General features: G+C 43.6%; 1 protein-coding gene across 1 annotated transcript in view; it reads left to right on the top strand.

Annotated features, from left to right (window-relative positions):
- The window catches only part of LOC311145645 (cation channel sperm-associated auxiliary subunit beta-like), a gene marked incomplete at both ends in the record, with an annotated part of 56,153 nt that extends 50,805 nt beyond the window's left edge, over nt 1-5,348 (top strand). The window contains 9 exons of the mRNA XM_084181912.1: nt 157-297; nt 755-897; nt 1,204-1,401; nt 1,496-1,606; nt 1,782-1,892; nt 3,950-4,091; nt 4,605-4,705; nt 4,917-4,991; nt 5,127-5,348. Coding sequence (XP_084038038.1) covers nt 157-297; nt 755-897; nt 1,204-1,401; nt 1,496-1,606; nt 1,782-1,892; nt 3,950-4,091; nt 4,605-4,705; nt 4,917-4,991; nt 5,127-5,348 — 1,244 coding nt within the window. The remainder of the gene's footprint in view (nt 1-156; nt 298-754; nt 898-1,203; nt 1,402-1,495; nt 1,607-1,781; nt 1,893-3,949; nt 4,092-4,604; nt 4,706-4,916; nt 4,992-5,126) is intronic.
- Between the last annotated feature and the right edge of the window lie 22,487 nt (nt 5,349-27,835).

Raw genomic sequence — 27,835 nt, 5'->3', positions numbered from 1 at the left:
GTTTCCCGTACACAGATTAAGCCTGGTCCTGGACTAAAAAGTATGCTTAATAGAGATTCTCCATTGAAAGTGCTTCTTAATCCAAGATCTGGGAAACCAACCCTATATGTATTTTAAATGTGTGAAATAAATCCATCCATCCATTTATTCATCTAGGCCTGGGGAGCTGGGGGATGAAGGAGGGGCCATGTCGTCACGCCCTGCAGTCATTGAACGGTGTGAGGAATAACGCTCTGGTGAGGATCAACGTCAGAGAAGCGCTCAACTTCACCTTCAAGGCCTTCATGTCCGACTACTGTGAGTAGTGGTGGTGTGGGGGTTGAAGTGTGTGGTGTCTGGGTTATTACTAATTACTATTGACTTTGTATCACTGTCTACATTCTTTTGAAAGGGTAATCTATAGTTAAAGATCGAAATCCGCATTAGGGGAACAGCGCCACTGTTCGCCTCCAGCACCTTTGTTATTGTTTTGTTGTTGAAACTGAGGAGAGGAGGCTTCGGCAGCGTGGTCATTTTGTATTTAATTATTCTGCTGTTCTATCACTTGTGTGCAATGATGTCTGAGGGGAGAACAAACAGTTTGTTTTTGCAGTAACTTCTTTGTTGTTGTAATATCCCAAACAGTTTCACCAATTAAGGATTCCAGCTTTAATGCTCTCGTTCTCACAAAATCCCTGTGTGTGTGTGTGTGTGTGTGTGTGTGTGTGTGTGTGTGTGTGTGTGTGTGTGTGTGTGTGTGTGTGTGTGTGCGCAGCTCTGTCCATGGTGTACCATAAGAAGTTCATGCGTGTGGTTCTGACCAACCCTCTGGCCATCCGAGTCACAGCCAGACACTCCTGGGACGACACCAACAACCACATGCTCACCCTCACCGCCTTCAGTCACCTCTGCAAGAAGGTATACCTCCAATACTCCATATCACCCTCATATCATCCTTGCGTTTGTCTATATAGACTAATAATAACATGAAAGCATTTTGTAGTTACATACAGAATATCAGGGTATAGGTCAATTCCATTTCAATTCACTCATTTCTGGAAGTGGACTGAAATTCCATTAATTTTTTTATTGAAAGAATTGGAATTGGAATTCCATTTTACTTCCTGAATTGACTGAATTAAAATGGAACCCCAACCCGGCTGAATGCAGTTGTCTGAAGTGTGTTCCTCCATTGTGTTGTATTATCTTTGCCTCTGCCCCTAGGCAACCACCACAGTAATGGTATACATCCCAGAAGCCTCTCTGTTGTGTAGGTCCTCCTCCTTCACCTTCACGCTACAGAACTCCTGCCCTGAGGGACTCCAAATCATCTATGTCTCCCAACAGCCAATCAGTGATCACGAATGGATCTACACAGATCCAGTAGATCACATGGACAACAAGAGGCTTTTCAACCTGCCTGTGAGAGATAGAGATACACTGGGTTACAGGCATGCGATCGATGTTTGATTAGTTGACCTGTGTGCAGATAATGAGATGTGTGTGCGTGCTTCAGGTGAACTACCGGCCTCCCTCCCAGCTAGGTGTTTCAATCCCGACCACAGACAACATCTATAACGCTGACCCAAGTCAGCCCCGCCCCAGACAGCACTACCCCATCTCCAAGGTGAGCACAGGTCACAAGGTTCATACACGCCAGCACCACCTTGTCTCCAAGGTGAGCAAGTCTTTAATGTTTGTGCAGTGTAACTTAACTAAGTGTCTATATGTACTTCTGTGTTGTGTAAGCTGTGATACTTACTCAGAGTGTTTGGGGTAACAAATTGTGTGCCTTCCTCCAGGACTCTGGTCGGTATAAGCAGTGTGCAGGGAAAAGGTCAGCAGAGGAATGTGGCTGTACAGACGGACTGAAAGTCTCTCCTCTAGCCATCAACTCTGACTGCAGACAGAGGGTACACATCAGCATCAGTGTTATCAATCATCAATGTCTTACAAAAACAAAAAAATTACATATACATAAAATATTGTAACATTTTATAACACAAAACAATATTGAATGTGCTATACACTCTGTGGAATATATTAAAGTATTGTCTTAATGAAATTGTGCATTCTGCATAATTCAGTCTTGTCGACTGCGAGCACAAATGAAATCATATCAAAATCGTATATTGGTTTAAAAAAGCCCCTTTAGTCTCTCCCATGTCCTCTGTGTTGTACTGTACAGTCGTGGTCAAAAGTTTTGAGAATGACACAAATACTAATTTTCACAAAGTCTGCTGCCTCAGTTTTGATGATGGCAATTTGCATATACTCCAGAATGTCATGAAGAGTGATCAGATGAATTGCAATTAATTGCAAAGTCCCTCTTTTCCATGAAAATGAACTTAATCCCCAAAAAAACATTTCCACTGCATTTCAGCCCTGCCACAAAAGGACCAGCTACCATCATGTCAGTGATTCTCTCGTTAACACAGGTGAGAGTGTTGACGAGGACAAGGCTGGAGATCACTCTGTCATGCTGATTGAGTTAAAATAACAGACTGGAAGCTTTAAAAGGAGGGTGGTGCTTGAAATCATTGTTCTTCCTCTGTTAACCATGGTTACCTGCAAGGAAACACGTGCCGTCATCATTGCTTTGCACAAAAAGGCCTTCACAGTCAAGGATATTGCTGCTAGTAAGATTGCACCTAAATCAACAATTTTTCGGATCATCAAGAACTTCAAGGAGAGAGGTTCAATTGTTGTGAAGAACATTTTACATTTACATTTAAGTCATTTAGCAGACGCTCTTATCCAGAGCGACTTACAGTTAGTGAATACATTTTTTTTTTATTTTTTTTTATACTGGCCCCCTGTGGGAATTGAACCCACAACCCTGGCGTTGCAAACGCCATTGCTCTATCAACTGAGCTACATCCCTGCCGGCCATTCCCTCCCCTACCCTGGACGACGCTGGGCCAATTGTGCGCCGCCCATGAGTCTCCCGGTCGCGGCCGGCTGCGACAGAGCCTGGATTCGAACCAGGATCTCTAGTGGCACAGTTAGCACTGCGATGCAGTGCCTTAGACCACTGCGCCACTCAGGAGAAGGCATCAGGGCGCCCAAGAAAGTCCAGCAAGCGCCAGGACCGTTTCTTAAAGTTGATTCAGCTGCGGGATCGGGGCACCACCAGTGCAGAGCTTGCTCAGGAATGGCAGCAGGCAGGTGTGAGTGCATCTGCACGCACAGTGAGGCGAAGACTTTTGGAGGATGGCCTGGTGTCAAGAAGGGCAGCAAAGAAGCCACTTCTCTCCAGGAAAAACATCAGGGACAGACTGATATTCTGCAAAAGGTACAGAGATTGGACTGCTGAGGACTCGGGTAAAGTCATTCATGTGTGGGGTTTCTTCTCAGCCAAGGGAGTGGGCTCACTCACATTTTTTCCTAAGAACACAGCCATGAATAAAGAATGGTACCAACACATCCTCAGAGAGCAACTTCCCCCAACCATCCAAGAACAGTTTGGTGACGACCAATGCCTTTTCCAGCATGATGGAGCACCTTGTCATAAGGCAAAAGTGATAACTAAGTGGCTCGGGGAACAAAACATTGAAATGTTGGGTCCATGGCCAGGAAACTCCCCAGACCTTAATCCCATTGAGAACTTGTGGTCGATCCTCAAGAGGCAGGTGGACAAACAAAAACCCACAAATTCGGACAAACTCCAAGCATTGATTATGCAAGAATGGGCTGCCATCAGTCAGGATGTGACCCAGAAGTTAATTGACAGCATGCCAGGGCGGATTGCAGAGGTCTTGAAAAAGAAGGGTCAACACTGCAAATATTGACTCTTTGCATAAACTTAATGTAATTGTCAATAAAAGCTTTTGACACTTATGGAATGCTTGTAATTATACTTCAGTATACCATAGTAACATCTGACAAAAATATCTCATAACACTGAAGCAGCGAACTTTGTGAAGACCAATACTTGTGTCATTCTCAAAACTTTTGACCACGACTGTAGGTGCTGAGGCTAACGTTTCCTGTGACTGACTTCAACATCACCCTGTTCCTGAGGAGAACCAATCATGCTGACCGCCCGCTCTGCTCTCCGTACTTTGTTACTGTCACAGAGGTCAACAACCGGACCAGCTGGAAGGTCACAGGTCAGTCTCATTCCAGAAGGCTTTGCAATGATATTCGTATACTGATGTTAGGATAGTGATCATATATGGATGTTTTTAAAGACAGAATCAGCATTAGGGGAAACAGCGCCACTGTTCGCCCCAGCACCTTTGTTATTGTTTTTGTTTTGTGGACGAAACGGAGGCGAGGTGCGTTGTGTAAAAACAATATGCTGTACATATTCTGCTGTTCTATCACGTGTGCAATGTGTCTGAGTGGAAAAATACAGTGTTCGTTGTTAGCAGTAACTTCTTTGTTGTTGTAATATCCCAAACAGATGTGGCGGTTTCACCATTAAGGATTCCAGCTTTAAAATGTGAAAAATACAGATTTTCTGTCATCTTTTCAACCAGAAAAACTGATTTCAACCAGAAAGGGGTGTGATTACGACTGCCAATGCAAAATATTGCCTGGTGGGCAGGTCTCTAGTGCACTATAGTGAAACACACATTCTCTGTTGTTAACCCGTCTTTTCCCATCCTTTGTGTTCGTAGGGACCCATGCAACCCCCACCATGGACAGGATGAGACAATATCTTAAAGACAGTCTAGAAAACAATCTCTACAACCCTGAGGGACTGCAGATCAGCCTTTATGTAAGTCATCTACAGTCTCCCTGACTATATGAAATGTTCATAAATTGTAAAACAGTTAAGTGTAATCTGTATACATCTGCATAGAAATACTGTCATTTCAGTCATGTGAATTGTGCTATGAAATAGCAGTTTCCATCTGAGTTTTCATTATGACAATGTTATAAATATAATATTTTCCCAACCCAACAACTACCACCATTATTCTCCACAGGGCTCTGAGCTTTTCCACTTCCGTATCTCTGTCATCCCTGGAGTTGTGTTGTGTGACCTGGTGGAGGAGGTACAGGTGAGGGATCCTATAGCTTTTACACTCAAGTCAGTAACTCATAAAAAAGAAGAACATGACAACCCCCGGCCCTCACCAATTTCTCTCCTTCCTTGCTCTCTCTCCCCCTTTCTCTCTCTCTTCCTATACGGGTAGATCTACGTAGACGAGCCTCCGTTGGCGTTCCCAACCCAACACCTCGTCAACAACATGGCAGCCATCATCCTGGGAGGCCTGCTGCTCTTCGGCTTCCTGCTCATATACAACGGCGTTGCCATGCCAACCAAGAGGAGCATCAAAACACTCCTCAAGAAACGCAAGCCCACCATCTCGCCAACCAGAACCCCGACCTCTACCACGATACAGCAACACGAGTAGGACTTTACAGTTTGGCATCGTAAGAGTGTGTTCTACATTTGTACGTTCCATTTTTAACCTTTTAACCTAAGTATGAGATGTAAATGTTTTTATTGTTCAGATTGTTCCTTTTTTCAAATGTGTGTCCTATGAAATTTATATTTGGGAAAGATTGAAAGAAACTAGCAAAGATGAAAAGGTACAAATTAAAGGAAAAACACATGCTCAGAGTGAGTTTTATTGGTTGCTGCTGTGTTTTCAAAGAAAATACAAACTGTAAAAAAGTTTTTTAGCAAAAAGTAGACCAGGATTTGTTGCCATTAGGAATTTGTCAGATACTACTACATTATATTCTGGTAGGTTGTACCACATAATATCTCTGGCCTGTAGGCGTAGTCAGGGAAGGATCCATAAAGAAAACACGTCACTCATAGATGTGACTAGGTAGTAACCCGTATTAAAGTGGAACGATGCATAGGAGCAGCTATCAGCAATAAACGGGAAAAACAAAGGGGACGTAGCAGACGTGATATTTAATTTTAAAATTGGTTACAATTAGGTTAAGGTATGGGTTAGGGTAAGGGTCAATTTTAGATTTTGGCTAGTCGGCCTCTCAAACCAATGATCTATTATATTGACAAGATAGTCGAGTGACCACTCTAACATTGGAAATACATGTCCTTAAAGATGGAAGCACTGTACTGTCTTTGATGGAAGGTAGGCCAAAGGAGTCGAGATCAGGTGGGACTATTCTAGCCAATGAGAGGGCAGATATGCGTGTGAACAAAAGGCACAACTCTGATATAAAGTTGTTGTTTTTTCAAAGTTGGCGAAATGCCACATGCATTCACTTACAGTGGCTTGCGAAAGTATTCACCTCCCTTGGCATTTTTCCTATTTTGTTGCCTTACAACCTGGAATTAAAATTGATTTTAGGTGGTTTGTATCATTTGATTTACACAACATGCCTACCACTTTGAATATACAAAATATTTTTTCTTGTGAAACAAACAACAAATAAGACAAAAAAAAAAGAAAACTTGAGCGTGCATAACTATTCATCCCCCCAAAGTCAATACTTTGTAGAGCCACCTTTTGCAGCAATTACAGCTGCAAGTCTCTTGGGGTATGTCTATAAGCTTGGCACATCTAGCCACTGAGATTTTTGCCCATTCTTCAAGGCAAAACTGCTCCAGCTCCTTCAAGTTGGATGGGTTCCGCTGGTGTACAGCAATCTTTAAGTCATACCACAGATTCTCAATTTGATTGAGGTCTGGGCTTTGACTAGGCCATTCCAAGATATTTAAATGTTTCCCCTTAAACCACTTGTTGCTTTAGCAGTATGCTTAGGGTCATTGTCCTGCTGGAAGGTGAACCTCCGTCCCAGTCTCAAATCTCTGGAAGACTGAAACAGGTTTCCCTCAAGAATTTCCCTGTATTTAGCGCCATCCATCATTCCTTCAATTCTGACCAGTTTCCCAGTCCCTGCCGATGAAAAACATCCCCAAAGCATGATGCTGCCACCACCATGCTTCACTGTGGGGATGGTGTTCTCGGGGTGATGGGAGGTGTTGGGTTTGCGCCAGACATAGCGTTTTCCTTGATGGCCAAAAAACAAAATTTTTGTCATCTGACCAGAGTACCTTCTTCCATATGTTTGGGGAGTTTCCCACATGCCTTTTGGCTTATTTTTGTTCTTTAAGCAATGGCTTTTTTCTGGCCACTCTTCCGTAAAGCCCAGCTCTGTGGAGTGTACGGCTTAAAGTGGTCCTATGGACAGATACTCCAATCTCCGCTGTGGAGCTTTGCAGCTCCTTCAGGGTTATCTTTGGTCTCTTTGTTGCCTCTCTGATTAGTGCCCTCCTTGCCTGGTCCGTGAGTTTTGGTGGGCGACCCTCTCTTGGCAGGTTTGTTGTGGTGCCATATTCTTTCAATTTTTTTATAATGGATTTAATGGTGCTCCGTGGGATGTTCAAAGTTTAGGATTTTTTTTATAACCCAACCCTGAACTGTACTTCTCCACAACATTGTCCCTGACCTGTTTGGAGAGCTTCTTGGTCTTCATGGTGCTGCTTGCTTGGTGGTGCCCCTTGCTTAGTGGTGTTGCAGACTCTGGGGCCTTTCAGAACAGGTGTATATATACTGAGATCATGTGACAGATCATGTGACACTTAGATTGCACACAGGTGGACTTTATTTAACTTATTCTTTGACTTCTGAAGGTAATTGGTTGCACCAGATCTTATTTAGGGGCTTCATAGCAAAGGGGGTGAATACATATGCACGCACCACTTTTCCGTTATTTATTGTTTTGAATTTTTGAAACAAGTAATTTTTTTCATTTCACTTCACCAATTTTGACTATTTTGTGTATGTCCATTACATGAAATCCAAATAAAAATCCATTTAAATTATAGGTTGTAATGCAACAAAATAGGAAAAACGCAAAGGGGGATGAATACTTTTGCAAGGCACTGTGTATCAGTGCATTCGTAACAACCTAACCATTCCGAAACTTCTATTCGATCAAATAAGCCTCATGTAGCAAATTAGCAATTAAAGTTTTTGTTGACCAAATTCGACTCTCATTGTCCTCCATACAAAAATTCCTCACTTTGTGGTCTTACTTTTGTGGACAGATTTTGGGCAGAGTAAACCCTCTTGCTTCGTCTCTTCCTCTCTGCTCAAACTCATGATGTTAGCCCGGTTGGCATCAACTGTCTGTGCTCCCATTGGTCATCCTGAGTTGTTCCAGCTCCTCCTCCAGGCTTCTAATTCGCTGCAGGAGTTCGGCCCTGTCCTTCTGTGCCCTGAGCTCCGCCTGCCGCTTTGCATCCTGGATCTTCCTCTCATACCAGTACTCCAGCTGAGTGGACACTGTCTCAAAGAACCTTTGGGTCACCTGCAACAAAGATACATGAAGTTAGTGAAGAATAAGTTACCCCTTCCCCACACACAACCCCTTCCCAGAATCCCAGTGAAAAGGAATCATTGGTCCACATAGCCCAATGTGAAGCCATTGACATAGTATTCACCACAGCTATCTTGTCATCAGTTACCTCCATGGCGTGTAGGTTGTTTCTCTCCTGGCTGAATGTGGGCTCAGGGGGTCTGTCCACGAAGAACTCCAGAGTCCTGGTCCCGACGCTGGGTGGTCTTATCAGGCCGCGCGTCCTGATCCGGTCCCGGAGGTGCTTCCTGTGGTGCCAGCCATGGCTGTCCTGGCCCCGTTCCTGCTTCCAGTCGCTGGTGGGAGACTGGCTGCTGCTGACACTCCTGGAGCAGCCCTCCCAGATCAGCCCCGGAATGTGATTGTCGTGCAGTTCTGGATGCTGCCACCTGGTGGCGGTAGAGCTCAGGAGGATTCTTGGGTGATGGTGGTGAGCTGGCAGAGGGAGAAGAGTAGTGTTCTGGTAGTCATCTGAGAAGAGAACAACGAGAAATGGAGAAGCTTGTTTTTCAAGCTTGTGCGTTTTCTAAATCAGAGGTGTAGGACCTAGACCTACTGTCAACCCCACAATTTCATCACCAAAAATTTGGGGATGAGGTTAAACAAATCCTTACTTTAGAAATCCGATGGGACTTTTTTGGGGAGATTTTGACTTTATTCCTGGAACCACCCTCCAATGTCTCATCATCATTATCATCATCATGCTCCTCCTAACACCCACCTGGCGATCTGTCCAGCTTCAGCTCAAAGTACTTCCTGGCCGACCCCTGACCCTGGCCCTGCTCCTGCTCCATCGCCAGGCTGGGTGGTGCATTGTGGGTGGTAGAGGGCGAGGGTGAGGGGCATGGCAGCAGGTTGACGTAGGTGGCCAGAGAGCTGCTGCTGTCCCCAGAGAAGACAGAGAGCAGGGGGAGGCACTCTGAGCCTCCATCGTCCCCCACAGACTGCTCCACAGATGGGGAGGGGAGCAGCTTGTAGTACTGGGGGTCGGCTGGGAGGTGGAGGTCCATATCCTGGATCTGATTCATGCACCACCTCTTCAGCTCCTGGGTCGCTGCTGCCTGCTTGGGGTGTGAGCAACCAGAGAGACAAATTGGGTGCCTTCTGAGTAGTGTAACTTTTGATTTCACCTAATTTCATTCTGTCATAAAGAGCACATGTTCAACTTCATAAAAAAACGATTTTTCCCATCTCAAGGTTAAATAAGAAAATTACTATAGTAAGTGCCTATGGAGTGCCAAATAAAGTAACGGTTGACTGTAACATGGTTGACGATTTCATGTTGAAACTGCCATAAATCCCCTTGTGATGGGGAATGGAAGTTTGTTGTGTGCAACAGGGAGACAATTGAAAGTAAGCTTCACCCAAAATGTTTTACTGTTAAAACTATCTGTGGGTAACAGGGTTGTCATGTTATGTTCGACTCACTCACTTTTCCACCACAAAACACCAGAACATGTTCAAAAAGAGTACAACCAGCTCACCTGCTTTTACACTATGGTTTGACTATTAGATGTAACATTTTTCTTTAGAAAAAAATATTTAAAAAAGGAATAGTTTCACCACATTAAAACGAGAATTCAGTTCACATAAAAGGGTTGACCTTAAAATTAGGGACAGACGTAAAGTGTTTTTTCATATTACAAATTTGATTTATTGAATTCTCCATGTGGTTTATATTAAAAGGCACATCAGTTAATATAACAGGCTTTTAAAATAAAAAAATGGTGCACAATTTCTGCTTAAAATATCAAAGGGACGCAAAAGGCACTCATTTCGTGGAACAACCCAGGGGTTAGGGCTAGGATTAGGGTCACTGCTGCCTGTTTTGTTTGTGAACAACCAGAGAAAATAGGGGTTAGGGTCACTGCTGCCTGCTTGTTGTGTGAATGAACACCAGAAATACCTATTGTCATGTTTTGAGAGGATGTGGGTTAGTGAAGATGTTAGTGAGAGCTGTTGTGAATAAATTCCAGACTTTATTAAGAAGGGTGAATAAGGCCCTGGTTAAAAGTAGTACACTATATAGGGAATAGAGTGGCATTTGGGACGTAGACAGAAGGTATATAAGGGTGTGGTTGTGCCATGTAATACAATACCTGTCTCCTCTGTGCCTCCTCTCTGCCCTGCGCAGCTCTCTGGTTCATCCTGTAGAGACACTCCATCCTCTCTGCTGCCACCCTCTCCTGGGTCAGCATGTCCAGCACTTTGATCTGATCAACACAACGCCGAACAGCAGCTATCAGTCTAACAGAATTCATGGTTGCGTCTCAAATTGCGCCCTATACCCTATAGTGCACTACTTTTGACCAGGGCCCATAGGGCGCGTTCATAAGTATTGCACTATAGGGGGAATATGGTGATAAAAAAGGGGTTGCTAAAAAACTAAAGTCTGACATTTTAAAGTGGAAATTAGAAACTTTAGAAGCCTTTTAAACCTCAAATATAGACTATAAGGTTTACAGGCTGTATTTGTAGTTTTTCTTTCTAAATGAGACAGAAAATGCCATGTGTGCAACAAAGTTGAATTGAATTGACTGGTAGCAGACAGACCTGGTGTTTGCTCTTGCGGTCCATCCTCCCCAGCCTAGTATTGACTTGCTCCTGAACTGTCAGCATCTGTGTCCTCATCTCCTCTTTAGTGGCCTTCAGCTCTCCATGCAGCCTCTTGATCAGGGGCTTACAGTGGCAGCCATTGGCTGGGGCCTGACCAGGGGACACAGTCATGTATAATTGTGATATTTGTTTTACATCTTTTCTTTGGGTTTCTTTCATAGGTTTCTTTCTAGATCTCTTATATTACCAATATCAACAGCAACAAAAACTATTATACTGTACTGTACCACTACTACCACTTCGGTTATGGACACCCCACCCCTAGGGTTGAAACATTTAGATAACTTCAAGAGGCAATAAAAAGGTGGCATGGGAATCCTCTAACTGGGGTTTCACGAAAACCTGAGGATTTTGGGAAATTACCAGAATTTTGCAGCGTAGTGACTGACCTGTTTGACATTGCCGTCCTTGTCGCGGTACAGGGTGTATAGCTGATAGATTTTGCCGTTGTGAGGAGGAGGGACTTCATCATCATGTGTACACAGTCTGCTCTTCCTGTGGAGGTCGGGATGACCGTTCATTCTTCTTCTAGGAGTATCCTCTGCCAAGGCCTGGAAGAAGAAGAAGAAGAATTTATTGTCCATTATCTTGCAAGGAACAGAAATGGTATTTTTCCTCCCAATCCCCTGAGACACACCCCCAAGCACCTGTTCTTTGAAAAGCTTATTTCTTCTCCTTCTGTGGTAAGGGCTGGTTGGGGTGACTGATGTTTTACTGTAGTGAAGGCGGTGGTGATGATGGTGAGGCAGCCCTGCTCTGTTGAGGCCGGCCCTGCTGGCAATACGCTCACTACTGTGACATGCCTCAGCCATGTACCCACTGTCCTGATGAAGGAAATAGCCAGGAGTAAGAGGTGAAGAATAAGATAACTTTATTGTCCAATTGTACACCAAAGGTCCATGAAGGTTTGACTTCCGCTTTATCCCAACCCAATAACTCAAGAGGCACAAATAACGTGAACATCATATCTAACATTGGGTTAGCATACTGCCGTCTACTGTCATCCATTTTCTACTGGTCAATATACACTGTCTAATGTTACCCCCAGACAGCCTTTACCTTGTTGGGCAGCATTTCTTCCCTGGTGACAGACTGGGTTCTGCGTTCTGCCTTCAGCCGGTTCCTTTTCATCCTCACCGTCCTTCCTCTGGTGAAACAGTGGATCTGACCAAAACACAGGAGAGTAGATAACTAAAGACTAACTATACTGTCTGTTGCTACCTCACAGTCCAGCCAAGGTGCATTAAATGAAGAACAGACTGGATTACAGACTGGAAAAACAGACTACTCTTCGAGGCGATGGGTAATCATCTGCACTCTTTATACTCCTTAATAAACGGTGTCACTCTTGGAGGGAAATGTACGTTTTGATGCCCGAATCAGTTTATAATGTGGATCAGTGTATCATTGTTCTATGTCCAAAGAAACATCTCATGCTGACCTGAGGAGCTCTGGCCAGCAGGAGAGACACGTCTTTGTGGTTGTAGTCTCTGGCCTTGTCCAGGGCAGTCTTCCCTGCCTGGAACAGACAGGGATTCATTGAAAGGCGCATTGCTGACAAGGACCCTGCACTGTTGACACCTTTTAAACGCAATCCCCTGGTCAGAAGTACAGAACTTTATTGTAATAGAGTAGCATTTGAGATGCATACACTTACGTTGTTTCGTGCGTTGCCGTCAGTCCCTGCCTCCAGGAGGAGCTGAACAGTTTTCTTGTGGTTTAGGGCAGCCGCCACATGGAGAGCAGTGTCCCCTAGCTGGGCACAGGAAACAGACAGGTGACTAAACCCTCCCCTAGCTGGGCACAGGGAAGAGGTGACTATACAGTGAGGGAAAAAAGTATTTGATCCCCTGCTGATTTTGTACGTTTGCCCACTGACAAAGAAATGATCAGTCTATAATTTTAATGGTAGGTTTATTTGAACAGTGAGAGACAGAATAACAACAAAAAAATCCAGAAAAACGCATGTCAAAAATGTTATAAATTGATTTGCATTTTAATGAGGGAAATAAGTATTTGAACCCCTCTCAATCAGAAAGATTTCTGGCTCCCAGGTGTCTTTTCTACAGGTAACGTGCTGAGATTAGGAGCACACTCTTAAAGGGAGTGCTCCTAATCTCAGCTTGTTACCTGTATAAAAGACACCTGTTCACAGAAGCAATCAATCAATCAGATTCCAAACTCTCCACCATGGCCAAGACCAAAGAGCTCTCCAAGGATGTAAGGGACAAGATTGTAGACCTACACAAGGCTGGAATGGGCTACAAGACCATCGCCAAGCAGCTTGGTGAGAAGGTGACAACAGTTGGTGCGATTATTCGCAAATGGAAGAAACACAAAAGACTGTCAATCTCCCTCGGCCTGGGGCTCCATGCAAGATCTCACCTCGTGGAGTTGCAATGATCATGAGAATGGTGAGGAATCAGCCCAGAACTACACGGGAGGATCTTGTCAATGATCTCAAGGCAGCTGGGACCATAGTCACCAAGAAAACAATTGGTAACACACTACGCCGTGAAGGACTGAAATCCTGCAACGCCCGCAAGGTCCCCCTGCTCAAGAAAGCACATACACATACCTGTCTGAAGTTTGCCAATGAACATCTGAATGATTCAGAGGAGAACTGGGTGAAAGTGTTGTGGTCAGATGAGACCAAAATGGAGCTCTTTGGCATCAACTCAACTCGCCGTGATTGGAGGAGGAGGAATGCTGCCTATGACCCCAAGAACACCATCCCCACCGTCAAACATGGAGGTGGAAACATTATGCTTTGGGGGTGTTTTTCTGCTAAGGGGACAGGACAACTTCACCGCACCAAAGGGACGATGGATGGGGCCATGTACCGTCAAATCTTGGGTGAGAACCTCCTTCCCTCAGCCAGGGCATTGAAAATGGGTCGTGGATGGGTATTCCAGCATGACAATGACCCAAAACACACGGCCAAGGCAACAAAGGAGTGGCTCAAGAAGAAGCACATTAAGGTCCTGGAGTGGCCTAGCCAGTCTCCAGACCTTAATCCCATAGCAATTCTGTGGAGGGAGCTGAAGGTTCGAGTTGCCAAACGTCAGGCTCGAAACCTTAATGACTTGGAGAAGATCTACAAAGAGGAGTGGGACAAAATCCCTCCTGAGATGTGTGCAAACCTGGTGGCCAACTACAAGAAACGTCTGACCTCTCTGATTGCCAACAAGGGTTTTGCCACCAAGTACTAAGTCATGTTTTGCAGAGGGGTCAAATACTTATTTCCCTCATTAAAATGCAAATCAATTTATAACATTTTTGACATGCGTTTTTCTGGATTTTTTGTTGTTGTTATTCTGTCTCTCACTGTTGAAATATACCTACCATTAAAATTATAGACTGATCATTTCTTTGTCAGTGGGCAAACGTACAAAATCAGCAGGGGATCAAATACTTTTTTCACTCACTGTAGGTGTGAGAGCAGTCAAAGTAGAAGCTGGGACCTACCTGGTTTTTCTCCGTAACAGAGCATAAGGCGCCCACCAGAATCTTGATCATGGCCAGGTGATTGTAACGTGCTGCCACATGCAGACAGGTGTCCCCCACATTGTTCTTGATGTCGGGTCTGGAGCCTCCCAGCAGCAGCACACGGGCGCTCTTAGCGTTGGCATTCTGACAGGCCAGGTGGAGAGCTGTGTTTCCTGCCTAAGAACAAACACACGTCTTTGTATCTAACACCCAAAAGAGCAAGCCTAGTGTGACAGAACTGAGCCGTCAATGTGAAATATCTGTCGATGTGCCCTTGAGCAAGGCACTTAACCCTAATTTGCTCAAGGGGAACCGTACTACTATGGCTGACCCTGTAAAACAACACTGCACCTATCCCAATTCCAAACGACACCCTATTCATTATAGTGTACTACTTCAAAAGGAGTGCACTACATAGGGAATAGTGTGCAATTTGGGACTCACTCTGACAGTGGCATGAAAAACCTCTTAGGCACCAGACAGAATCACATTTCACTCCTAATGCTTTTTACCATAATTTGTCACAGATCTAGACCTACCATATTCAAACGTTGATTGCTATACCTTGTTCCTGGCGTGAACGTCAGCCCCGGCCTTGACCAACAGTTTGACCGACTGACAGAAGCCATGCCACGACACCTCATGGAGCGCTGTGTTGCCATCCTATTAGAAACAGCAAAACGTAAAACACTGTCAAGCAGTGAAACGTTGATTGTTTTTCTAATAATGTAATTTCATTCATATGCCCAGACCAGACCTCATCTAGATTGCTAATACTGTTCAGGTACATTACATTCCTCCCTGTGTTGTGAATGCTTGCATTTTTGGCCCTCTACATTAAATAAAGGAAATGTGACTTTGTCTTTAGACTTGAAGATTCTGTGACATTTCAGTAACGTTGCTTCAGATTCCACAACATTTCATGTGACATTCAGAGGGTGTGTCCTATATGGTAACCTATTCCCATTATAGTGCAATACTTTTGACCAGGGCCCATGGGGACCTATATAGGGAATAGGGTGCCATTCGGGACGGATCAAGTGACATTTCTCTCCCTCACCTTGTCCTGCAGGTCTAGAGCGCAGCCTCCCTTGATGAGCCCATCTATGATATCACTGTTCCCCACCATGGCTGCTCGGTGGAGGGCTGTCTGGTGGCCCTGTGATGACAGAAGGACATAGGCCTGAGCCGCCTCCCTGTCACTCATCACTGCTCACTACTGTCATCACAACACACAGGATACTAACGTTAAACACACACGTGTACGCGTGGACGCACAAACACATGCATATACACACACACAAATGCATGCACGCACGAGTACACACATCACTACTGTGCAACACAACATACATTACACACTGAGGTTAAAATGATGTAAACTCTATCTCAATCACAAAAATCGTGCATCAACCTCCAACACACAATCTAAGATAAAAAGCCATTAATCTCTATATGCCAAATGAAGTCTGGTATGATCACGTAAAGTTAGTGTAATGGGATGAAAAACAAATCTGGATAACAAAAACATTATCTAATAGTGAATATTATCTGATGTATCAGATCATCAAGAATAATATAATACATAATAATATAATATGCCATTTAGCAGACGCTTTTATCCAAAGCGACTTACAGTCATGCGTGCATACATTTTTGTGTATGGGTATGATTTCATTGCTGAAATAATAACATCAAGGACAATATCTAATGGTCGATATGATGATTTGATGAATCATGGTCAAATCTAATGGTCAATATTTGGATCTGATCTGTGATCTGAAAGCATTGTCTTACAACATCCAGGATATCCATGTTCCAGCAGGATGTGTCCCAATCCCAGACTGCCCCTTTAAAAAGGTCAGGGTGCAGCGGTCTGCCTGCGCCCCTCCTGATGAGAAAAGCCAAGCAACAAACATATGATTGAAGTGGTCAATCCAAATACGTATTATAAAAAAATATATAATATGCCCTCTCCTTACAAAAGGCATTACAGAATTGTAGTAGGCAAATAAACATGGACTGAAATGAGCGCAGCTAGACTAAACTGCAAATAGTCACTTACTCCATTCAACTATAATCTGCTGCCCTCGGACAGAGTGCCGCTGTGTGTGCATGCATGTGCGAGCGTGTGCACATCCACGTGCATTAGTACGTGGTCAGCCAGTATGTGCATTGGTGAGTATGTATTTACATGGTGTGTGTGTGTGTGTGTGTGTGTGTTGGTGAGTCTATGTGTGTGTGTCCACGTGTCTACGTACATGGCTATGTGTGTGCCAGCCGGCAGAATTAAAGGCAGTAAACCATCCACAGGGGGGAAGCGGAGGGGATCCTGCTAGATGGCTCTGCTATCTATCTGTTACAGTTAAAGGCTGAGAGTGGAGCACAGAGCAGGCAGGGAGCAGAGAAGGATAAACCCTGCCCTGATACTACCACACAACTGCTCTGCCTCCAGTCCACCCAGTCAGGAGAATAAGCTATAGGCACAGAAGTGAATTATATGATCGCTATGGTTATAAACCTGTCGTGATTATAAAATAGATATTACTATTATGCATAGTGTTACCTCATCGATCATTTGACTCGCCCCTGTCATTGTGACCTCATGGTACTCTCCAGTGTGTCCCAAATAGCACCCTATTCCCTTTACAGTGCATGGGGCCCTGGTAAAAATGAGTGCACTATAAAGGGAATATGGTGCCATTTGGAACGCACAACGCAAGGTTCCCCCCATGGCTCAAGCCCTAATTAAAATTATTCTCACATTCTGCATATGTCCTCCATCCGCCTTGGACTATTAGGAGACACCTCCTGGTTGATATTTTCTCCTCTCACTTTCTCTATCCCCCTCCCTACATCGCCTCTCTAACCATCACCCAGTCAGTCAGAGAGTGTGATCAATGTGTGCATCAGATCAGTGCATAAGTGAGATTTACACCACAGAGAGACAGAGCTGAGACAGCAACACATCCATCCATTAATCAAAGGCTTGAAGATAAAGCCTTCCAGTACAGATAGACAGCTAGTTAGAGAGGGAGGCAGAGGAGAGGAAAGGCAGTGACCCCGCTATGGGGCTTTAGCTGTCCTGTTCCAGATGTTGACTTCCTACCACTGCAGCTGTACACAGGGATAGACAGATGGAGGGATGTTGAACTGGTTTCTGCTTTGCTCTGCTGAATGCCTGGAGCTACAGTATGTTGTTCTAGTAATTTCATACAACAAACTGAGTGAAAAGTACATCATCAGCTCTGCTCAGCTGATGTGAGAAGTGTATTTCTTATATCCACAGTCATATTGTCTTTTGCCTTAAAATTAGTAGTTTTGGGTGCAGAGATATGGTATGAAAGTGATGCGTTGTTTTACAGGAAATACCCTTTTGTAGGCTTTTTGAATGGTCTTCAATGGGCAAAAATTTCATAAAAGGCATCTGGCAGAAGTAGATTCCTCCACAAACATGAATTTGATGATATAATCGTCAAGCCATTCAAAAGATTAGGGGACAGGACCCGGAAGTATGACGTAGGACGACGTCACTTGCACATCGCAAACCTAAGAATTGGTCACAGGATATGCTACCTTGATGATGGCTACTTTGTCCCCCTGGGTGGTGATGTGTTGAGACACATGGTGGACCTGTTGGCCTTTCTAGGAGGCTACGAGGTGCACTTCAGACACTGCCAGGGCCGCAACATACTGATGGCTCATCAAAGACCAACCCTCTGAGCCGAGTTCCTCTCTAGGCTTCTTCCTTCTAGGGAGTTTTTCCTGGCCACTGTGCTTTCGATTCTGCTTTGCTTGCTCTTTGGGGTCTGGACCGGGTTACTGTAAAGCACTTTGTGACTGCTAATGTAAAAATGGCTTGACCTTCTGAGGGAAAGGAAACTCTAAGGAAAGGTTACTACTCCTGCAAGTAGGTTACTTTCTGGTTGACACAGCTACAGCATTTTCATTGGACAGAAGAAAGGTGTTCTGCATTTTCATTGGACAGAAGCAAGGTGTTTAGCGTTTTAATTAGAAAGAAGGAAGGTGGGCGAAGTGACGACAGGCAGTCAGGATTTTTCCTTAGGTCCTCTGATGTCCGTGTAGGAGAGAGAGAGTAGAAGACATAACCTATTGTGTTAATAGCAAGGTTTACGGTAAGTGGATTTACTGCAAACTTTTTTTTTTTTACTTAGCCAGGATAGTTGCCACTGTTTTTTTTCCCGGGAGTCCTGGAAGAAGTTCACTGAACCACTCTAGGACCTGGCTCCTCTCTCTCTTTCTGTACGTGCCCTCAATAAGACTCCTCTTTAATGCATCCTGATCTCTTTATGTACGTGGCCTGACTAAACCATAAAGGCTTCCGGCTGGCCGGGGGATATAATGGCCATACAATATAATCCCACCACAGTCAGTCAGATTAAAAATGGTTGCCAGGGAGCATCTGTAATCTGTGGTTCCTTTGATCCTCAGAAAGCCTATATGGTATTAATCAGGGGGTTGTGTTGTGTGTACATACAATAAAGCACCTTTCAGCTCGGCTTATCCTTGTTCCTCCTTCAGTAAGGTTTCTTAGATCGACTATATCAGAGATACGGTATCAGATTCTAAAATTCTGATCTCACATATCCTATTAGATTATCTGGATTTCTGGAACACCTGGGAATGTTTGTTAAGGTACCAGAATCAACCCTAGATGATCTGAGTGATAAGGAGATGGTTTTACATTCATCAACACCCCAAACTATCTCTGTCTTTAGTACCCAGTGTTCATAGTGGTCTTACAAATGTTTCTCAACCCAGTCCTTGGGACCACCAGTCATTTCACATATTTCATCTATTCCAACACTAGCACACAACTAACCAAGAGGATCAAGGGTTGTGGTAGAGGACTGAGTTGATAATATAAACATGAATCATTCTTTCCTTCCAGGGAAATGAACAGAGTACATTCTACTGTGTGACTGTAACAAAGCTTGAAATGTCTCCTCCCAAGCCAAAGAATTGCTAGCTTTTCGATGGTGCAGCTGGCTAAGACATTGTCAAGAGGGTGGTCGCGTGTGTTTGTGAGACAGAGGATCTGAGAGCAAGTACCGGTAAGGACGCTATACAGTTAAGCAAGTAGCGTGACGCCTGTTACAAGACTGCTAGTATTCCCTGTCTAGCTCTCTAGGTTAATGTAAGGGATCGGGGGTTGGCTGGGTCTAGACAGAGTCTGACACTTCCCCGATCTACAGAGAGGGGGAGTCATCAGACTCGATCTGGTTCACCTGAGTTCTGAGCACACCTGTCAGTAATTAGTGTAGGATTTAAGGTGTGCTCAGAAGTTCAGTCGGTGCGAGGTATTGTTCCATTGTGACTTGCTAAGCGTTTTGTTCCGAGAGAGAGAGAGAGAGAGAGAGAGAGAGAGAGAGAGAGAGAGAGAGAGAGAGAGAGAGAGAGAGAGAGAGAGAGAGAGAGATTGTTGTTTTTGATTACCCGTGTATCCGTCCTGTGCCTTGTTGTTTGACTCCCCGTATTGCTTAATCCTCTGCTTGTCTACCCCAGTGATTACCGTTCTCTGATCCTGTGCCTGTGCCCTCGACTACGACTAAGCCCGCTCCCTTGGTACCTCTGCCTGTCTATGCCTGGCCCGGTTTTGACTACAGCCCGCCCGACCACGATTAAGCTATTCCCTTGTCTGTCCTCTAATAAAGCATCGCTATTCTGCGATTGAATCTTACCACTCTGTCCGAGTATTCATTACAGTTAACTGTACATATATAATCATTTGGGGGGTGCTTAGATTTGTCCTGTTACACACAACTCCCCCTGAGACACCCGCGCCTGGAGCAATTAGGGTTAACCACCTTGCTCAAGGGCACAGCAACAGAGTTTAGTAAATTTTGGCTCCGGTATTCGAACCAGCAATCTTTTGGTTACTGGCCCAGCGCTCTAACCTCGAGGATACCTGCCGCCACTAATATACAGTGCATTCGGAAAGTATTCAGACCCCTTGACCTTTTCCACATTTTGTTACGTTACACCCTTATTCTAAAATGGATTAAATATTTTTTTTCCCTCATCAATCTACACACAATACCCCATCATGAAAAAACATGTTTTTAGAAATGTTTGCAAATGTATTAAAAATAAAAAACAGAAATATCACATTTACGTAAGTATTCAGGCCCTTTCCTCAGTACTTTTGTAGCACCTTTGGCAGCAATTACAGCCTCGATTCTTCTTGGGTATGACGCTACAAGCTTGGCACATCTGTATTTGGGGAGTTTCTCACATTCTTCTCTGCAGATCCTCTCAAGTTCTGTCAGGTTGTATGGGGAGCAGCACTGCACAGTTATTTTCAGGTCTCTCCAGAGATGTTAGATTGGGTTCAAGTCCGGGCTCTGGCTGGGCCACTCAAGGACATTCAGAGACTTGTCCCGAAGCCACTCCTGCGTCGTCTTGGCTGTGTGCTTAGCATCGTTGTCCTGTTGGAAGGTGAACCTTCACCCCAGTCTGAGGATCTCTCTGTACATTGCTCCATTCATCTTTCCCTCAAACCTGACTAGTCTCCCAGTCACTGCCGCTGAAAAACATCCCCACAGCATGATGCTGCCACCACCATGCTTCACCGTAGGGATGGTGCCAGGTTTCCTCCAGACGTGACGCTTGGCATTCAGGCCAAAGGGTTCAATCTTGGTTTCATCAGACCAGAGGATCTTGTTTCTCATGGTCTGAGAGTCCTTTAGGTGCCTTTTGGCAAACTCCAAGCGGGCTGTCATGTGCCTTTTACTGAGGATTGTCTTCCATCTGGCCACTTTACCATAAAGGCCAGATTGTTGGAGTGCTGCAGAGATGGTTGTCCTTCTGCAAGGTTCTCCCATCTCCACAGAGGAACTCTGGAGCTCTGTCAGAGTGACCATCGGTTTCTTGGTCACCTCCCTGACCAAGGCCCTTCTCCCCCGATTGCTCAGTTTGGCCGGGCGGCCAGCTCTAGGAAGAGTCTTGGTGGTTCTAAACTTCTTCCATTTAAGAATGATGGAAGCCACTGTGTTCTTGGGGACCTTCAATGCTGCAGACATTTTTTGGTACCCTTCCCCAGATCTGTGCCTCGACACAATCCTGTCTCGGAGTTCTAAGGACAATTCCTTCGACCTCATGGCTTGGTTTTTGCTCTGACATGCACTGTCAACTGTGGGACCTTATATAGGCAGGTGTGTGCCTTTCCAAATCATGTCCAATCAATTGAATTTACCACAGGTGGACTCCAATCAAGTTGTAGAAACATCTCAAGGATGATCAATGGAAACAGGATGCACCTGTCGCTTTGTCATTATGGGGTATTGTGTGTAGATTGATGAGGAAAAAATATAATTTAGAATAAGGCTGTAACGTAACAAAATGTGGAAAAAGTGAAGGGATCTGAATACTTTCCGAATGCACTGTATAAAGCTTCCTCTCACAATGTAATCAACTCAGGAGTGATTGGTTATGATGGCAGATGAAATTAAATAGGTTTAAAGCAAAAGACTGGGAGAAAAGCTGCTTATATTGAATGGCATGAACTGCTATTAGCCCGAGTAAGCATTTGCTGTCACTGTCTCCACTAAGCAATTGAGAAGAGTCTTTCTCAAAAGATTAGTGAAGACTTCACTGAGCATTTGAAAATATGTTAATGCAGCATTAAGGTCATATAGAGAGAGATGACACAACCCGCCCCTGCCCCCTCCCACACACATACCCACACACACACATACCCACACACACACACACACTGAGGTCATTCACTCTCCTAACACACACCTGATGTCTTACCACGCCAGCCCAGCAGTCCCAGGAGTAGAGGTTCTGGATGAGGAGGGGCAGACCTTTATACCCAGTTCAGTGAACACCATAGGCTAACACAGATTAGCCAAGGGATTGCTATCAGTATCTATACAAATGTGCCAAATTGCTGCTTTGGCAGTGGCAATGGCTCACTAAACATAGGTTACATCAGATAAATACATAAGAGTGTTCCATAATTAACAAAACCGTGACATTTTACATAAGATTTTGAAGTATTTAAGTATGTTTGGGCTTAGTAATACCCTATTTTCTTTACAAGTGATTACAAATAGAGGTGGAGTAATGGTAAAGAAATACTACTTAAACCAAAATTAAATAGGTCAACTCGTCTTAATAGGTAAACTCAGTGCAGTGCAATCATCCTGTCCACTTTTCATCCAGCTAGGATCGCTCCACAAGTAAATATGTAATTTGAAAATACTCCTAAATGAGACAGCCTCTATAAATAAAGGATAAATAAATACAAAGACTGAACAAACATGTCCAACATGATTTGTGAGAAGAAAAGCAGTTTACTCACTGTGTCCCTGGACCCCTCGGCGTCAGTGTGTCCTAGAGTTTAACCCAGCTGCTCTGGAGTAGAGCATCAGCTGCATGCTTCCTGAGAGAGAGAGAGAGAGAGTGAGAGAGAGAGAGAGAGAGAGAGAGAGAGAGAGAGATAATGGGAGAAAGAAAGAAGAGAGAGAGAGGGGAGAGAGATAATGGGAGAGAGAGAGATAGAGAGGGTTATCACACTGTCAAGGCAGTATAGTTCTCACTCTCTCAGCTGTAACTCTACTATACCCCTTATTACACCCCATCTCATACCATATCACAATGGATTTAGTTTAATCACACGCTTGTATATGTGGAGTGCCATGACAGATTAACACAGATATACCGGGCGGTACGCTCGCCTGTCAACATTATTGTCTGAGACATCACATTCTCTGCAGCTATCTGGGCAGGGAGTGATGTATCATCGCTCTCAGGGGCGGACTGGGACAAAAATTCAGCCCTGGCATTTTACGCACACCAGCCACATCACCGCGCGCAATCTCCTCTCTTGTCACTCGGTCTGTCTTTGCTTTTCCTTGTGCTCCTCTGTTGTCGCTGTCTGTCTGTCAAGCTGTCTGTCACTCCTAAGTGTTAATTTCTATTATATATCGAGCCATTTTAAGGAACTTGCAGTACATCTGTGTCTCTCTGTTTTTTCTTCCTACCTCCACTGCACTCACCTGTGAGCTGTCTCTGCTAAGCATCCTTTCCCACAGCACTGTTACCAGAAGACCAGGGGACCACACTTCCTGAATGAAAAAACATTTATAAGATCAAGAAGAAAATTACTGAATAAATGCCTAATAGATGACCATTGGCTCATAATACCTTATAAAAGCCTAACTATTTATATTGCATATTATTGCCTGGCTTTCATAAATGTACCCCCCTATCCAAAAGGGTTAATTACTATTACATACATAATATAGAACCAAAATATTAAGACCAACTGGCAGTACATGTGTGTCAGTGTGTGTCTCTCTCTCGCTCTGTTTTCTTCCTACCTCCACTGCACTTGATTGCTGCAGCAGCAGCTGAGCTGTCTTTGCTGCTAAGCCTAGCATCACTGGGACAAGAAGACCAGGGGACCACACTGAACATATTGGGCCTAGCAACCTCCTTGAGTAACACTTTACTTTAAGGGTCCATAATAAACCATTTATAAGGCATTTATAAGGCATTTACAAACCGTTTGTTCACCATTTATTAATCATTACTCCCACATTTGTAAATGTTAGTAAACTAGTTATTCACACAGGTATGTACAGTGCCCTCCATAATTATTGGGACAGTGACACATTTGTTTTGGCTCTGTACTACAGCACTTTGGATTTGAAATGATACAATGACTATGAGGTTAAAGCACAGACTGTCAGCTTTAATTTGAGAGTATTCTCATCCATATCAGGTGAATCGTTTAGAAATTACAGGGCCTATTGTACATAGTCCCTTCATTTTAGGGGACCAAAAGTATTGGGACAAATGAACTTATACAGTGTACTAAAGTAGTCAAACTGCACTGTCTTCTGCAGCAGAAGCTGATCTGTCAATGCGCCTAGCATAATTTCTCAGACCAGAACTTTTAGAAAATACATTTGTTAATTTCACATATTTAGCAGCGTCGGCGTCGAGAGCAGTTTGTCGTCTCTTTTCAGCACCACCTTTCCGTTTTTTATTATCTATGATCTGGACCGACTTGTGAGAGTCTCACCAGGTCTCTTTGCTGTTGTGTGCCTGACCTCAGCTCAGCCAATCAGAAAACCGGGCCGGCCCATCTTGGTAGGAGATGGACTGTCATTTCTCTTTGCTTATTTGAGCTGTTCTTGCCATAATATGGACTTGGCCTTTTACCAAATAGGGCTTTCTTCTGTATACCTTGTCACAACACAACTGATTGGCTCAAACAAATTAAAAAGGAAAGAAATTCCACAAATTAACTTTAAAGAAGGCACACCTGTTAATTGAAATGCATTCCAGGTGACTACCTCATGAAGCTGGTTGAGAGAATGCCAAGAGTGTGCAAAGCTGTCATCAAGGCAAAGGGTGGCTATTTGAAGAATCTCAAATATAAAATGGCCATGGGGTAAGTTAAGCCAATGGCCATGGGGTAAGTTAAGCCAATGGCTGTCAAACCCCATACAAATGATGATGACATTTTGTCAGCTTTATGCATAATATGCGTAGTCCGTTGCCCACTGATCAGGCAAATGCTTAAATAAATTATTAAGACAGAGAAATTTCACAAAAATCCTTAACAAAAATATTAACAGGCCTATGGGCCGCTGACCATGTTCCTTTTGGCCATGTCCCTTTTTTTTGTAATTTCAATAAAATAAAACAATTGTCAATTTCGAACAGCCCACCCAACAAAAAGATGTTCCGTCTGCCAGATGGCCAATCCGCCCATGATCGCTTTGCGTGTCTTTAGAGATTCTTTTTAAAATGTATTATTTGAGGATTAGAGAGGAAAGCCTCCTCTCTCAGGACACCCTACTGTGGCCTCAGTCAAATCAGAGATTTGCTGCATGCTATACAGTGGGTATCAAAAGTATTCACCCCCCTTGAATCTTTTCAAATTTTTACAAATGAATAAAAATGTAGTAACTACAATATAGTGGTTGCATAGGGGAGAGTGGGGTATGTTGAGCCATATTTTACTTTCAGAATTACTATGTCAAGGAAATATAGTATTCCTTCTAACAAAGGAATACTATATATTTCACGGTGTTGTGTATCCCTGGAAATAATCAGAATTCATGTAAAAATAACAGTTTCGAAAACATAGCTTGTCCCCCAAAATAGTGGTCTCTTGGCACAACTTACCCCGGGTATGGGATAAGTTGAGCATAGGGACAGTATAAGTTGAGCCGCCTTGGGGTAAGTGGGTGATGGTGTCCTGTGACAGTGGGTGATGGTGCTGGTAGGTCAACGTTTAATTCATGGAATGGGGTTGTGGTATCTTGTATATCTTAAATGTATGCCTGCTTTCAATATCACTTACCCTACCATTTCTTGACCAGTTGTCTGGGACAGGGATGTTGTTTAAATGTGCCAATTCGTAGGTAAGTTCTCTGCATTTGAGGCTACTAAGTCCATTAAACTGGTCCACGAGATTCTTGATATTTCTAGCAAGCTCAGACTCCATGTCATCAGGTAAGACCTTATGTGTCTCTGCTACTCTATCATAGCCTCTCTTTTGCACAGGTTTTCTTTTTTGTCAGTGTCTTCAGTGTCATTCAGTCTATTTTTTCATCCCTTCCTGCTGCTCAAATTGACGTCTTCCCTTCTCTTAGTTCCTTGGCTGCTCTCAAGAACCTCAAGGGGGCTAGACCCCTGCTTGTTTTATGTTTATATACACAGGGCATGATGATGTCTAATCTGTAACAATACAAATCTTGAGTTCATATGCAAGACACATTGCAAAAATACTACGCATAAGGCTGACAAAATGTCATCATCATTTGTATGGGGTTTGACAGCCATTGGCTTAACTTACCCCATGGCCATTGGCTTAACTTACCCCATGGCCATTGGCTTAACTTACCCCAAGGTAAACACTTTGACTATATTAGCCCACACAGCTATAAGGATGCACTTACACTACTGGTCAAAAGTTTTAGAACACCTACTCATTCAAGGGTTTTTCTTTATTTTTTACTATTTTCTACACTGTAGAATAATAGTGAAGACATCAAAACTATGCAATAACCCATAGTAGTAACCAAAAAAGTATTAAACAAATCAAAATATATTTTTTTGGGGGGACAAGCTATGTTTTCGAAACTGTTATGTTTACATGAATTCTGATTAATTCCTCTGCAGCAGAGGTAACTCTGGGTCTTCCATTCCTGTGGTGGTCCTCATGAGAGCCAGTTTCATCATAGCGCTTGATGGTTTTTGCGACTGCACTTGAAGAAACGTTCAAAGTTCTTGAAATGTTCCGTATTGACTGACCTTCATGTCTTAAAGTAAGGATGGACTGTTGTTTCTCTTTGCTTATTTGAGCTGTTCTTGCCATAATATGGACTTGGCCTTTTACCAAATAGGGCTATCTTCTGTATACCCCCCCTACCTTGTCACAACACAACTGATATGCTCAAACGAATTAAGAAGGAAAGAAATTCCACAAATTAACTTTTAAGAAGGCACACCTGTTAATTGAAATTCATTCCAGGTGACTACCTCATGAAGCTGGTTGAGAGAATGCCAAGAGTGTGCAAAGCTGTCATCAAGGCAAAGGGTGGCTACTTTGAAGAATCTCAAATATAAAATATATTTTGATTTGTTTAACACTTTTTTGGTTACTACATGATTCCATATGTGTTATTCTGGTCCTCTGTATTCGTGGTCCTCTGTAGCTCAGCTGGTAGAGCACGGCGCTTGTAACGCCAAGGTAGTGGGTTCGATCCCCGGACCACCCAAACACAAAAATGTATGCACGCATGACTGTAAGTCGCTTTGGATAAATGCGTCTGCTAAATGGCATATTTTTATTTTTATTTTTTATTTTTTTATTTCATAGTTGATGTCTTCACTATTATTCTACAATGCAGAAAATAGTCAAAATAAAGAAAAACCCTTGAATGAGTAGGTGTTCTAAAACTTTTGACCGGTAGTGTACATGCTAGGATTAAGACCTCATATTGTAGCTTATAGAGACCCCAACTGACGTATAAAACAATCTTAAAGTGATCTACTTTGGTTTAGACACAAGCGTCATGAAACCTATAACACAATACATTCATTTGACTTTGTGAAAATCAGGTTTTTTGGACCTAATTTGCTTACCACTTTTTCCATGTGGTTTCTTCCTTCACAGACTCCAAGAAATGATGACCTCTTCCTAAATATTTGGTCAAATGATTAATTTTGTGTATGGTTTCCCAGAAAGAAGGGGTGGCCCAACTAACCCTTTGTCTCAACTTACCCCACTCTCCCCTAAGTATTTGCTCCCTTTGTTATGGCAAAACCTACATTAGTTCAGGATTAAAATATGGCTTAACAAATCACATAACAAGTTACATGGACTAATAGGAGTTGACATGATTTTTTAATGACTACCCCTTCCTCTGTCCCCCATACATACAGCATCTGTAAGGTCCCTCAG

This window comes from Coregonus lavaretus (genome assembly GCF_964263955.1).
Source record: "Coregonus lavaretus genome assembly, chromosome: 18".
Taxonomy (NCBI): domain Eukaryota; kingdom Metazoa; phylum Chordata; class Actinopteri; order Salmoniformes; family Salmonidae; genus Coregonus; species Coregonus lavaretus.
Note: the sequence above shows the minus strand (reverse complement) of the source record. Positions and strands in the feature narration are given on the sequence as shown.